The 14,614-nt window shown below is 50.4% G+C and overlaps 1 protein-coding gene across 1 annotated transcript; it reads left to right on the top strand.

The window, feature by feature from the left end:
• The first annotated feature begins 4,180 nt into the window (after nucleotides 1-4,180).
• On the top strand, nucleotides 4,181-10,838 carry LOC114031035 (gastric inhibitory polypeptide receptor-like). Its single transcript, XM_027846037.1, has 13 exons — nucleotides 4,181-4,495; nucleotides 4,956-5,055; nucleotides 5,530-5,637; nucleotides 6,426-6,529; nucleotides 6,662-6,765; nucleotides 7,230-7,359; nucleotides 7,733-7,892; nucleotides 8,378-8,438; nucleotides 8,637-8,706; nucleotides 9,350-9,438; nucleotides 9,540-9,678; nucleotides 10,181-10,222; nucleotides 10,315-10,838. Exons 1-13 carry the CDS (start codon nucleotides 4,433-4,435, stop codon nucleotides 10,495-10,497), a joined length of 1,353 nt encoding a protein of 450 aa, XP_027701838.1. The 5' UTR covers nucleotides 4,181-4,432; the 3' UTR covers nucleotides 10,498-10,838.
• The last annotated feature ends 3,776 nt before the right edge of the window (nucleotides 10,839-14,614 follow it).

Consider the following 14,614-nt stretch of genomic DNA (forward strand, 5'->3'; position numbering starts at 1 on the left):
GTTTTTGTTTTTGTTTTTGTTTTTTTGCTTAGGCAATCAAGGTTAAGTGACTTGCCCAAGGTCACACAGCTAGTAAGTGTCTGAGACCGGATTTGAACTCAGGCCCTCCTGACTCCAAGGCCAGAGCTCTATCCACTCTGCCATCTCATGGGTAAAATGAATCAATGAAGATAAACTCTCAGGTTCCTTCTAGCTCTTGACCAATGAGCCTTGGAATTTCACAACCGTTGTAACTCAGAATCATAAAAACTTCAAAATCTTAAAACTTAGAACCATCCGATCCTTAGAACCTCAACACCTCAAGGTTCTAAGCCACAAGTCCAACCTCAGAGGATAAGAACCTTAGTGCCCTTCAACCACTGTATGTCTGAACAATATCCAAGAATGTGCAAAGAGTTAGTTTTAGAGGTTGTGGTGCCTCGTGGTACATCTCGGAACTCCTCCTAGAATCTTAGAACCTCTGAGGAACTAGATCTCAGGCCAGTAGTCCAAGGGAAAACTGGACCTCAGAGAAAGTCACACAGTCATTGAAACAGAGAGAGCCTCTGTCTCTTTATTTCCATTTGGAGGGTCCTTCTGGTCCTGAGAGCTGAAACCTGAGCTCTGGGGTATGCCCTTGGGAGGAGGAAAAAGAGTCAGGCTGCTAACACACAAATACACACACACACACACACACGTTAGGGAAAAGAACCCAGGAAGTCAGCTCCATCCCTCCCTTCACCTGGTCCCATATAAGAACAGTATCCTCTCCCCTAATTTCCACCTTGGGAACTCAGGCAGATAGAGAACTCTTGAGTTTAGGGCTGGAGGGAATGTCCGTAGGGAACTGACCCAGATCTTTCCTCATCTTTCCCTCTCTCCAGAGGCCCAGTGCTGAGAAAAAGGGTTGACTCCGGAACCAACAATATTTGCTCCCTGGCTTCAAGGAAGTCACTATGACAACAAAAAGATTTGGACTCCAGACTGTGGAGGGAGATAGACAGAGATACAGAAGGAGAAAAACATATATATATTTATGTGTATATACACATTTCTCTCTCTCTTCATATATATATATATTTACATACATACATATATAAACATATAGTCATTCACATATAGTATATATATGTGTATAGTATATATTCATTATAGTATGTACATATTAATATATGTAGAGACAGAGACATACAGATACAGAAATATATGTGTATATATGTAGCGATACAAAGACAGATACACACACACACACACACACACACACACACACACACGTCAGAAAGGCAGAGAGAGATAAAGCCAGAGACAGAGAACACATAAAGAGAGACAAAGTCAGACAGACTGAAATAGAGAGCCAGGGTCAGACCCCTGAGGCTCCCTCCCGCAGGCCCAGCCTTCTAGGTCCTCAGGCCTCCACCCATGGGAGGAGAGTGGACATGAGCTGGAGTGGTTTCTCTCCCATCTGTGTGGGTGGCAGTACGAGCCTGGCTGGGAGTAGGACCTACTGGCAGCTGGGCACTGAAAGGACAATATGGGAGTGTTGGCTGCCCTATCTAGGTCAGGTTTTATATGGGATCTGTAGCTGCCCTGCCACTGGGTCTCTGTCTCTTCATCTTCTTGTCTCTGTACGTGCGCCTCAGTAGCGCTGCTGTCTCCCACCTCCCCTCCCCCAACCCCACCCTTTCAGCAGTGCCCTCTCTCCCCCCTGGAGACCTCATTTCCCTGCCTCATCGACCTTGCCATCTGCCTGGGCTTCAGGCCCCTGCCTCTTCCCTGAGGATCTGCTTCCTGTCCCTGCTGTCTTCTCAGCCCCAGGCCACAGACCCCTGACTAGCCTGGCAGTCCTGGAAGGGGGGGTCATTTGGGAGAGGCTCTCAAACCCCAAGCTAGGAGAAAGAAAGAAAGAGACTGAGTCTAGGATAGAGACAGAAACATAGCAGGAAACAAAATATACCCACAGAAATTCTCAGAGACGGTCTAGGGCAGAGACAGAGATCGAGAAGAAGAAACAGAGAAAGGAGGAGAGATGCCCTGGGTCTTCTTTCCTATCCCTTTTGGATCCTAAAAGGAGGAGGGAGTAGGAGGAGAGCCTGAGTCCAGTATTTGGGGGTCGACTGACCCCAGCCCCACTCTGCTGACAAGACTGCTCATTCCATCCCATCTTGGGTTTCTTCAGTGCTTTGAGATCTCAGAGAAGAGTTGGGGGGCGAGGTTCAGAAGGCGTTCACACCAACCAGCCTTCTCCTTCCTACTCCATCCCAGCACCGTAGCCAGGGGGTGCCAAGGACAGACATTATATTTTCCACAGCATCTTCTTTATCTTCCTCTGTCTTTCAGTTTTCTCACTTACCTTTCTTGGGGCTCAGTTTCCTCCTCATGGGTTTCTGATGAGTGGGTGTGGGTGTTTAAGAATATTTAAGACATTGATGAATATGGATGAGATCTTTTGCAAATAAAGGGAGGTTTTTGTTCTGCTCCCACAGGTGGGATACAAAGACACCCAGAAACAGGTCAATGGAATCAAAGGGAGACAGACGTCGAGACAGACAACATACAGGGTGTCCCCAAATCAGTTCATTTTTAAGTTTGTTAAAGACTTTTGGGGACACCTTGTATTTCTGTTTGTTGATGCTTGTGAAATTTTCCATCAAATTAAAAAATAAAAGATCCTTGGGACCTCGGAAGCACCATGGTGTAGCGGATAGATCGCTGTACTTGGAGTTTAGAAGATCTGCATTTGAATCTGGCTGTGACCCTGGGTAAGTCACTTCAGTTTTCTTGGCCTCTGTTGGACTTGATGACTTTTAAGAGTCTTTCCAGCTCTAAAGAGATGATACTGTGATCTTTCGTATCACAACAAAGCGAAGAAAAACCAGGGGAGAAATTGGGACCAAGAGGAACAGAAGAGACAGAGAGAGAGAGGGGGACACATAAAGAGAAAAGGCCAGAGAAGAGAGATTAGGAAGCCCCCTTCGTGTTTGTTCTGCTGTTTTCCTTTCATCTGTGGAAGACACCGGATGACTGAGAGACTGAAAGAGGTGAAAATAGAAGGGCTAATTGAAGGTTAAGGTCCCTTCCAGCTTCCAAATCCTAAGATTCTAAGACACAGAAATGAAATGAAAGCATGCGCGCTCGCGCGCACTCACTCGCACACACACACACACGTGCACACACACACACACACACACACACACACACACACACGCACAAATATAGGCAGGATAAGAGAGAGCCCTGGATAGGTATAGGAGGGCAGAGCCTGTGACGGACTCCATGTGTGACAATGAGTGTTTGCACCCACCCCGGGGCGGAGCTCAGAACCCAGAGCCTGGAAGAGAGAGCTAGAGGAAGGAGGGGAAAGCAGCAGCCCCAGGTGAGAGAACAGGTAAAGCAGAAGTCCAGACCTTTTGGTCTCTGGCGTGCGCTCTCTCCCTCTCTCTCTGTGTCTGTCTGTCTGTCTCAGAACCTTGAGGATGACCTCATATCTTTTTTCTCCCCCTACCAACATTTCTTTCTTCCTCTTCCTCTCTTCCTCTCTCTCTCTCTCTCTCTCTCTCTCTCTCTCTCTCTCTCTCTCTCATAGGACCTTAGGGAGGACCTCATATCTTTTCTCTCCCCCAATAACATTTTTTTCTATCTCTTCCTCTGTCCCTCTCTGTGTTCTAGTATCTCCTTCCCAAGACACTAGTGATGGGGATTTGGAGATAGGTGGGGAGATGTAGGTGGGGTCGAGGCAGGGGAGAACAATTGGGACCAGGAAAATGGTCTCCTTCATTCAGATGCCTCAGACTCCTGGGTTCCTCCCTCCCCACCTCAATCCCTCTCTGACTTCCAAAAGTTTTGAGATCGGAGGTGTTCTCAAGAAGGAAGGTAGTGGATGGTACCTCTCCTGAGGAAGGTGGGGAATGCAAAGTATGTTGTGATACGTGGCAAAACAGGGATTTGGCAAACAGTTGTTGGAGGGGGTGGGGGGATGGCAAACAGTCTGGTGTGGGGAAGCACCTGATCATCAGTTTCTGCCACGGGTCTCCAAGGGCCTTCGGGAAAACCCAGAAACAGCTTGACCTAGTGGGTTGAAATCCTGTTTCTTTTCCTTCATCCTTTCTGTACAATGGGCATCGCAATAGCACCTACCTCACAGGGTAGTTAGGAATAGGAACTAGACCTATGATTTTCATTTGGATAGAGAGCTACTGGGTGAGGAAATTTCCTCTACCGATACAGGTTAGCTCTTCCCTTCAATTTAACAGTCATCAGATTGTGTGAACTAGGGTACCAAGGTGCTCCAAGATGAGGTGACCTGTTCAGGGGCACAGAGCCGAGATGTATCAGGGAACTTCTTGGCTCCAAGGCTGTCTATCCTTCACGCTACCCTGCTTCCCACAAGACTTTTAAGAGGAGCTCCAAGGCACCCCTGGAATCGTGGACTCTGAAGGCCAGATTCCCTCCTGCGATGTGGACACCTCCACCTCTCCTGATTCTCTTGCTGTCCCATCCGGTCCTGTGGAAAGCACAAGTAAGGGGGTGGGAGGGAGAGGCCATAAGGGCTTGGAAATCCTCCTGGGGGTGAAGGGGGATGAGGGGTAAGAAGTAGTTTCAAGACCCTTCCTCCCAGGAGCACTAATGGTGGGTTTACAGACACCCTCCTCATTCCCAAGTAACTAAGCTTTAGAGGTTTCAAGACACCCCTCAGTTCGGATGTCGGCTCAAAACCTCCTCCTTTCCCTTTCTCACGCTAGCCTGCAAATCCTGCCCCCTCCCTGATACCTTACAAGTCTTCGATGAGGGATAGTGCAAGACTGGCTGAAGAAGGGCGGGGCACATTTCAGGATGTAGAGGGTGGGACAGATGGGAGGTGGTCTGCTGGCTTTCCGCGAGGGTTTTGAGCCTCATAACCAACTGCAGTAGACATTCCAAGATCCCTTCCTTTTCCCCTGGGTACCTGGGGTGTGGTGAGGAGGGTTCTTTCTCCACAGGCCAGCTCTCTGAGGAGCACAGCCAATGAGGCCTACCGTCGATGGGTGCAGTACCAGGCTCAGTGCCAGGAGGATCTAGCTGCTGCTGAGCCATTGGCAGGTAAGCCGGGGCTCCTGCGGGATACAGCAGGTGGGCCATCCTGAATCTCAGCAAGGATCTGGGGAAAGGGCTTAAACCTGTGCCAGGCTCCAGCTGGTGGAGATGCGAAGTGACTCAACTGTGGGTGCTGGGGGGTGGGTGTGCATGTATGCAGGCAGAGAGCAAAATGTGTGTGTTGGACTGGGAGGACAGGAAGGGAATTGGTGAAATGGCCAGTCTGTCTAGACCTAGGGGAAAGCAACAGGGGTGGACATTCCATGGGGCAGACATCTCACAGATTTGACGGGCCGTGCTTGAACGGATGAAGGAAGGGAGAAGGCAGTTAGAAGCAGCCATTAGGTTCTGTGGGTGGGATGGGGGAAAACTCTACCTCCTTCACAAACCCATATTCTCTTCCTCTCTCCACCTTGGGGGAACCTAGGAGAAGGAACTGGGAGTGAACATCTTTGCCCCCTTTGCTTCCTCCTACCCCAGGCCTTGCCTGCAATGGGACCTTCGACATGTATGCCTGCTGGCCCCACTCACCCCCTAACACCACAGCCAGTGCCCCCTGCCCTTGGTACCTGCCCTGGTACCAGGAAGGTGAGGATCCCCTCTCTGGGAGGATAACAAAGAGGCCCACCTCTTGAGGCTGTCTTTGAGCCTGAGGCTGCCTCAGTTTCCCTTTCTATGTGTCTCTGTGTTGAGTGTGTGTGTAAGGGGCTGGTCTTCCTGTCCTCTCTGGGTTTCTCTGTGCGTGTCTCTCTTTTCTCCTGTCTGCCGTTCTGACTCACCATCTATCTCCATCTCTCTGTGTTTCTCTGGTTCCTTGACTCCTTGAATCTCTCAGTGCTGTCTGCTTTTCTCTGGTTTTCTAGGCTCAAGTCCTTTTCTTCTTGTGGGATCTTGGGAACGTCACTTCCCTGAATGGCTTCAGTTTTCCCTCCACCCTGTGTAAAAAGAGGGATTGGGTTAGATGTCCTCTACGATCCCTTCTCTTTCATGTTCTCATGTCTTGTATGCTCAGGGACCTCCAGGTCTGACATACGCATACTGAGCTCCTCTTTCTCTGGGAGCATTTCTGTGTTTCTGTCTAGAATGGTCCAAGAGACAGGGCCCCGGGCTTGGAGTCAGGAAGTTCTGGGTTCAAATCTTGCCTTAAACTATGTGACCCTGGCCAAGTCACTAATCTTTTTAGGTCTCAGTTTCCTCACCTGTAAAATAAAGAGGCGGTACATGATGGTCTCTGAGGTCCCTTCCAGCTTGAAATTGGGGATTGTGTGAGCTCCCTTTGTCTCCATGGGTGCCTCTCTGGGTCTCTGCCCCCCTCACCTTCCACCCTGACACTATACCCCTCCTTTAGCCTGGTCTGTCTTCCATGTTCTCTTCAGTGACCATGGGCTCCGTGCTGCGTCTCTGTGGGGCTGATGGGCAGTGGGGATCCTGGAGGGACCACTCCCAATGTGTGTCTCCAGAGAGGGAGCAGGTCTTCCAGGTGAGATCACTGGGTGTAGGAAGAAACACAGCCTTTCCTCAGGAAGAGTCTGAAAAATCCTCACTGTCCCACAGGAAAGTGAGCCATCGGTCTCAGGGCTGTGCTGAGCTCTGTGAATCTTCCTTCCTCCAGGGTCAAAGGCTCATCCTGGAGAAGCTGCAGGTGGTGTATACAGTGGGGTACTCACTCTCCCTGGTTACCCTGTTGCTGGCTGTGCTGATACTCAGCTCCTTTAGGTAACTGGTCCAGAAGGAGAGACATGACACCGTCCTCAGGGGGCCCCCAGTCTAAAGAGTGAGACTCAGCTTTGCTCTTTAGGAGACTCTGGTTGGACAGAAATATGTGAGGGCGGAGGGCAGATGAGCTAGCTGTCTTCAAGCATCGGAAGGGCCTTTAGGTGGATGAGAGGTCAGACTTGTTCTGTTTGGTTCCAGAAGGGAGGACTTTTCGGCTCTATATCAGGAAGAGCTGTCTAAAAGTGGAATGAGCTGTCTTGGGAGGCAGTGGATTTCCCTCTCTCAACAGACATCTTCAAGCAAATGACCATTTGTTAGACAAGCGTGGAAGGTCAACCTTCCTTAGGGAGGACAGGCATCCTTAGGGAGAACTAGAAAGGAAGTACATGGAGTGAGGGGGAAAGTGGAGAGCTGGCAGTTATGGGGCAGGGTCAACAGGTTCTGCCATGACCCTCTCCCTGCAGGAAGCTTCGATGCACCCGAAACTATATCCACATGAATCTATTCGTCTCCTTCGTTTTCCGAGCAGCTGCCATTCTCACTAGGGATAAACTGCTGCCCACCTTGGGCCTTCACACTGGAGGCCCCTCTCAGGTGCTCCCTGGTCAGGTGATCTCTGGGTTCTCCCTTCCTTTCCCCTTTCAGTGTGGGCACAGAGCCCGTAATGCCAATATACCGACATTCTATGGTCTCCATTCTAAGTGGCTTCCCAGCCATGACGGTCGACGTTTTATGCTCTATGATCACTGGACTCCATCACCCTCTTCTCACCCCACTTGGCTCACACCCACTCACTATCTGACTGCCCACCCTCTGGACCAGGTCTAGAAGACAGGGACGTTGTTGGGGGAGGGCATCTGGTTGATTGGGTGGGCTGGGGTGAGGAGAGATGGCTGGCTGGTGGGAGAGGGAGTCTCTCCTGGGAAGTTTACCTCTATCTGCTTCTGATCCTCTCACCCACCGCCAGGCCCTAGCCACTTGCCGAGTGGCCCAGATTGTGACCCAGTACTGTGTGAGTGCTAACCACACGTGGTTGCTGGTGGAAGGTGTGTACCTGTACAGCTTGCTGGCACTGATGGCCTTTTCAGAAGATAGGCACTTCAAATGCTACCTGTTTCTCGGCTGGGGTGAGTCTCACTCTGCCTGGCCCTCCGCCCTCCCCACTTGACAACACCACCGAGTATTGGGCTAGTGACTACAGAGAAAATAAAGGGGTGTACTAGATTACCTCCTAGTTCTGAGATGAGGTCCTTCCAGCTCTGAGACCAGTCAGTCAAGAAGCATTTATCAAACCCTGATTACGGGCTCATTCCAACCATGCAAAAGCAAAAAGAAGTGCCTGCCTTCAAGGAGGATACATTCTAACAGGAGACACAGCATGTAAAGAACTGGGTCCACATAAGATATAGATAGAAAGAGCAGGTGAAGACCATCTGAACAAGAGAAGGGCATTTCTAGGACTTTGCTGGTTTTTAGATATTTTACATTCCCTGGCCTTAAAAAGCTTCAGACACACTGACGGCCCCCATCGAACCCGCCCCCCCAACTTCGGACAGGTAGAAAGGAGGGTCTCCTTGTCTTCTGACCTCTTGGGCGTGGCTGGTTTTCACAGGGGGCCCCGTGCTCTTTGTCGTCCCGTGGGTGATCTCTCGACACCTCCACGAGAACACTCAGTGAGTCAAAGTGGACACCAGGAGGCGGTGCCAGTATGGAATGTGGGCGTGACCTGCTTGGGGTGGGGGGCTGAGGACTAACATAATGGGAGGGGCTGGGGTGGAATACGGGTGTGACTCACACAAAGGCCGCCTGGATGGAAGGGCGGGGCCAGGATAGAATAGGTTGAGCAGGACCTTGGAGAGTTCTTCTTACAGGTGCTGGGAACGGAATGAGATCAAGGCAATCTGGTGGATTATCCGCATGCCCATTCTCGCCACCATCTTGGTATGATTCCCCATTCCCTATCTCATAGAATAGTTCTCTCTTACTCAAGGAAGATGTCTCCTCCAGCAGCCTCTGCACCCCCTTTCCTCAGTTCAGGCTTCTTTTCATCTTAGTTTGGGGTTTTCTAGGCTCCTTTCCCAGCCCTCTCCCTCTGTCAAAACCTAGCCCGATTTCCCATGGCATCCAGGAAGCCCTCCTTGACCACCCAGGAAGACAGACCTCCTCTTCTGAGCTCCCCACTCCTGACTGTGCGGGCACTCTCCCCCTACCAGGCTCTGAGAGTGGGAGTACCCAATGTTCCCCGAGGCTCCCCAAGGCCCCATACCCCCAGGCTTAGCCTCAGTCCTACCCTAGAGGGGTGGCAGAAGTGTGAGGGAGAGGTTCAACAAATAGGTCAGCTGGATGAAAAGGAACTATAACATTCTCAGATTCTATGTCCAAATTCTAAGCCTAACCTTCCACAGCTGTAATGTTCTAACATTCTATGTTCTTGAATCCCAACTGTCCACGGTGCTGATAGTCTAAGGTTCTAACAGTCTGAGTCTGGAACCCTCCTGTTCCTTAGCTTCTTACTCAAACTCCAACAGTTTTGCCCTCATACTCAGCATGACCCTTCCCTACATTTTGTCATTCCCCTCCTCAGGTTAATTTCCTTATCTTCGTTCGGATTCTGGGCATCCTGCTGGCCAAGCTGAAGGCCCACCAGATGCGTTGTCAGGACTACAGGCTCAGGTCGGGGGAGGGAGGGAAGGAAGAGTCCCTGGGGTCAGGGAGGATTCACATAGGGGGAGGGGTAGAAGGGCCCTGGGGGTTCATGCTCCCTTTACTCCCAGGCTGGCCAGGTCCACACTGACCCTGGTCCCCCTCCTGGGCATCCATGAGGTGGTGTTTGCACCTGTGATAGAAGAACAAGCCAAGGGCACCCTTCGCTACACCAAACTGTGCTTTGAGATCTTCCTCAGCTCCTTCCAGGTAAGGTGCTGGGATAGGAACTGTCTCAGTGCATTCCAAATCCACCACCTGCCACCCTTGCTCCTTGGTCTCGGCAGCCCAATCTGGTTCTGCAAACTGCTTCGAGAAGTCTTCCCAGATTGGAACCCACCTCTGACACTCCAGACACAAAGAATACAAAAGCTTTCACCTCTGAAAGTTCCATCATACATGCAGAAACTAAAAACTATTGTCTAACAACACCCCCCCGTTATATTTGGGAAAGCTCAGGCTCAAAAGGGGAAGGGCTGTGTCTAACAGCAAATCTCTCACCCTTGCGTGTCAACCGAGAGCAGATAATCTGTTACATTGCTAGGATGACTCACAAAAAGGGAGGGAAGGCTAAGATTATCAGACTGCTTTGGGGGAGAGAACACTGGATTTGGAGCCTGATTAAGACCTGGGCTGAAGTCCTGCCCTTTTTTTAAGAGAGGGCTCAGGCTTCCCATAAAGCACTTGTATTCATTCAGTGTCTTCTCTCCAGGGACTCTTTGTCAGCATCCTATACTGTTTCATCAACAAAGAGGTATGAAGCCCCCAGACCCATTATGACCTTCTTCCCCACAGGGGGTCAACTGGTAATGGTCATGTCCTACCTTTGCCCTTGGCCCCCCGCAGGTCCAGGCTGAGATCCGAAAACAATGGCAGCGATGCCGGCTGGGCCAAAGTCTCTTGGATGAACGCCTGTCCCGGGACCGCCACTCTTCTAGCCACGGGGCTGCCCCCTGCCACTCCATATGCAGCAGGGGGCTGGGTGGGGAGGGAGAGGAGGCCAGCCCGGCCTCTGAGAGCTCCTGCTAGGAAAGGCTCCAACCACCCCCTGCTTCTCCCAACAAAGAATCAAAGATGCATGTGTGTTTTGCAAAAACGTAATCGCCACCATGCCTCTTTTTCCAGCCCTAATTTGAGGTTTATAGAGCTCTTTCCTTGGCACAGCCTTGGGCTGCGGAAGGTGATACAAGGTTGATTACCCCTGATTTCCAGAGGGAAGAGGCAAGGCTCCATGACTTGGCCAGGGGGCGGAGGAAGAGGCAGAACCACTAAGCTCAGATGACGACAGGCAGGAGCCCCATGGGTATATGGAAGAACAGAATTATAGGATCGGGGAGCTTCAGGCATCATTTAATCCAACCTGCCCGAGCTACAGGTCTCTCTGCGGCATCCAGCCCCTGACAGGAAGCTCACTACAACCTTGTCTCCCTTCTCCTACCCTGGCACCCCATCCCATCCGTAGCTGGTTACTAGGAGCTAATCTCCTTTCTGGAAGACCTGGGTTCAAGCCCCATTTCGGCCACTGACACCCTATCCTTCCCAGTCTCTGGGCCTCACTTTTCCCATGTATGGTATTTGAATATCAAGCCAGAATTGGAATTCCTGCCCTCCGGGACCGAGCAGAACACGTCCTTCAGACAGCAGAAAACAGAGACTGTGTCACAAAATCACAATTTCAGAGCTGACAAGGACCTTAATGGCTATGTACTCCAACTTGTGTTTGAAAAAAACCAAATCTCCTTGTGTAACCTCCTAGACAAGCGGCCACCCTGGCTGGGCCTGGAGACCTCCAGTGAGGGGGAATTCACTATGTTTCAGGGCTGGTCACTCCAGTTCAGGATGACTCATCACGGGGACATTTTTTCCCCTGGTTATCAAGCCTAAATCTGCGTCTTTTCACCTCCCCCCTACAGCTTATGGTCCTGCCCTCTGGCACCAACCATGGGAGGGAGGATCCCCCTTCCATACACCCACTGTATCTTCAAACGCTTAGAGCCATCATATTCCCCCCCCGACCCCGCCCCCTGAGTCTTCTCCGGGCTTTGGGTAAAAGATCCCCCAGCCCCTCCTCATTTGCCATGAAGGAGGCCCTTCACCACCACCATTTCCTTCCTCTTTATGCTCTCCAGCCCATTGGGGTGCTTCATAAATTGTTTTCCCTGGAACCGAATCCCCCAGACGGGGCCTGGTCAGTGAGAGGTGAGCAAGACCGCCATTTTCTGGATCCCAGAAGTCAATGGGGCCCAAGATCCTAACAGCTTCTGGGCTGCGGTCTTGTCCGGTTGAATTACTGAGCTTTCAGTCTCCTAAAGACCTCTGACATTCTTCAGATGAGCTGTTGGGCCTCTCGCACCTGATATGTTTCAAGTTTTGAACACGAGGCTAAGCCTTGGATATTTATCCCTATTTCATCTTATTAGATTCAGCTCAATTTTCAAAGAATCACAGAGCAGGAAGAAACTTCAGGGGCATCTAGTCCCAACTGGCTCATTTTACAGATGAGGAAACTGAGGCCCAGGGGATCAAATAACTTGCCCAAGGTCACTTACATGGGATTTGGATGAAGGTCCTGACTCCAGACCTGTAATCCTTAAGGTGTTTTGTTAGCCTGTTTGGATTCCAATGCTGTCACTCATTGTGATAGGTACCTCTTGCAGCTTTGTGTCACCCGATAAAGATGTCACCTAAATCCTTATGAAAGTCACTGACAAAGACATTCAGCAGCACAGAGCCAAGCGTAGATCCCCGCAGCACTCCACTGGAGACCTCCTTGTGAAGTAACATTGAATTATCAAGGACTATGTTTTGAGCCTGCCCATTATACCAATTCCAGATCATCCCTCTGGCTGTACCATCACCTGGCCCACGTCTCTCCAGCCCTTTCACAAGAATCAATAGATGGCTTTGATGAGACTTGGGTCAACTCTCTCCTGCAGTCCCCTGATGTATTAGCTTAGTAACACTGTAAAAAAGGAAATAAAATTAGTTTTGTGTGAATAGTCCTCAATGAAGCTACGTGGGTACTTTCGCTTCCCGCTTCTTCTCCTTCCGGTTCACCGACCGTCCCTTTAGTAATAATCCATTCCAGAAATTGAAGTCAAGCTCACTGGCCTCAAGTTTGCCGGATGTTTGACCTTTGTGCCATGGTCCCCCTCCCACTCTCCACCCTTTCTAAGATCCCGGATGGTGCCTCTGCAATCATACCCAGGGATGTAACTCATCTGGGTCACTGTGGACTCATCCAGAGTAGCCAGGGGCCCTCTCCTTTTCTCCTGACTGCAGGATCAGCCCCCTAGTAGCCATTTTCACTTTTCTTTCCAGTCTGAAAATCCTTCTCCTTGGTAAACAGAAGCAAAATGCACATGGTGCAGTCTCATCATCGACAGGCCTCTGCCTTCACTGGTCCTCGCTCTTGGCCCACACCACCCCGTTCTTCTTCACAGATTCTGGCATCATTGGTCTGAGACATTTAACATCCACATCCTTGGCGTGGTCTTCTGAAAGCCTTCTAAAAATCCAAGCTGGCTGTGGAGTGGTCTGTACATCTACACCACGTACCCTTCTTCTCCTCACTGAGAGAGGATTCAGAATTTCATTCTTGTGTTTCCTGCCCTTCCTCAGCTGTTTTCCCCACACAACTTTAGTGTGTGGGATCCTAGCCTACTCTGAACTCTTTGAAATCTGGTCTCTCGATTTCTAGGATGCATGTTAAACTATTCTCAGCTCTCCTCTCCCATATCACTGCTTTCCCCTGCTCCACAATGAGCTCCTCTGCTGGAGAAAAGCAGGTCCAGAATAGAATTCCCTTTGATGTTTATGAAATGATTGTTAAGATAAAGGCAAGAATGACTTCACACGTGTAACTGACATCACACTGCTTGCCTTCTCAATGGGATAGACTTTGGAAGTCAAAATCTTTTTTAAGAAAATGGATCTTAAAAATAAATAAACATTTAAAAACCCACCAAAAAGTCAAGAGATCAGCAGAGAATGAGCACTAGCAGGTCTGGAGGGGCTCTTAGACCTTCCCTTTCCCTCCCCTCCCCTGATCCTCACAAATAACGTAAGAGCTACAGTTTGAGAGGATCTTCTTTTATTTCCACAGATCCAAAGGATTCTTCCCCTCCTTGTGAAGGAGTACCCTTCCCTCTTGCAATATGATATAAGATTTTTCAAATATATACTGAGATGATGTGAGGATCAGAGGGAGATTCTTGAAGGTGGAAAGCTTTGTGACTTTGGGGTGGGAATGAGACTCTGGATCTTAAGCCTGTAACAGCCCCAGAGGAAGGGGAGCTCCTTGGGGTCGGGTTGAGCGGTAGAGTCAAGCCCAGTGTCTCCTTAAACAAGGTCTGGGGGGGGGGGGGGGCGAGGAGAACTACCTTTGTGACCCTAAGCAAATCAAGGCTAAGAAGGGGTTGAATGAGACGGTCTATAAAGCCCTTCCAGGTCTAAGGGCCTTCCTGTTCTTAGGACCCCCAAGAATTCCCCCAACTCCTCCCCCTCCTGTTTGCAGGGGTCTCAATTCCCTTACCCACCACTGCACCCCCACTTCCATGACTTTATAATATAGTCTGTACTCTTTAGGATGGAAACAGTGACTCCCTGAGGGTGGGGTGGGAAGGAGGAGGAGGGCTCCTGCGCTGTCAGGGGAGCTCTCTGGGGCCAGAGGCAGGCCAGCAGGAGGCTGTGTCCAGCAGGGCTGGGATGGCAGTCCCTGCGATAGATGAGAATTTAGGGGGAAGGAGTTTACTTTTTTCTGGTTGGTAAAAGTAGCATATGTAAATCAACAATAAAAACACCTTGTTCTTTGTGGGGAGAGGGAATGAAAAAGTCAGCCTGAGAGTTCAGGCCCAGGAGCGCCAGGCATAGCTCAGAAGGCACCCTCAGCTGGGAATGGAGGAATTTGGCCTGTGCTGCCTCTGATGCTTCTGAGGTGGGGGACCTGACCTCCCTGGGCTACTTTCCTTATTGACAGAAGTGAGGGAGGTGAATATGCTGGGGTTCCAGGCTTGCTTGGCTCCACATTCTAGTAGGGGTTGTTAGCACCCCCAAAGTTCCAGACCCCACTCACAACCTAATGGTAGAAATGCTGGGGGGTGTGTGTGTGTGTGTGTGTGTGTGTGTGTGTGTGTGTGTGTGTGTG

The sequence above is a fragment of the Vombatus ursinus genome, unplaced genomic scaffold (assembly GCF_900497805.2).
Source record: "Vombatus ursinus unplaced genomic scaffold, bare-nosed wombat genome assembly UNPS02015030.1, whole genome shotgun sequence".
Taxonomy (NCBI): domain Eukaryota; kingdom Metazoa; phylum Chordata; class Mammalia; order Diprotodontia; family Vombatidae; genus Vombatus; species Vombatus ursinus.

Bases quoted from the DNA above. Each gene is read 5' to 3' on its own strand.
- LOC114031035 (XM_027846037.1), top strand. From the start codon at position 4,433: ATGTGGACACCTCCACCTCTCCTGATTCTCTTGCTGTCCCATCCGGTC. The intron at 5,056-5,529 runs GTAAGCCGGGGC...CTCCTACCCCAG, and splicing joins TGCTGCTGAGCCATTGGCAG to GCCTTGCCTGCAATGGGACC. The intron at 5,638-6,425 runs GTGAGGATCCCC...TGTTCTCTTCAG, and splicing joins CCTGCCCTGGTACCAGGAAG to TGACCATGGGCTCCGTGCTG.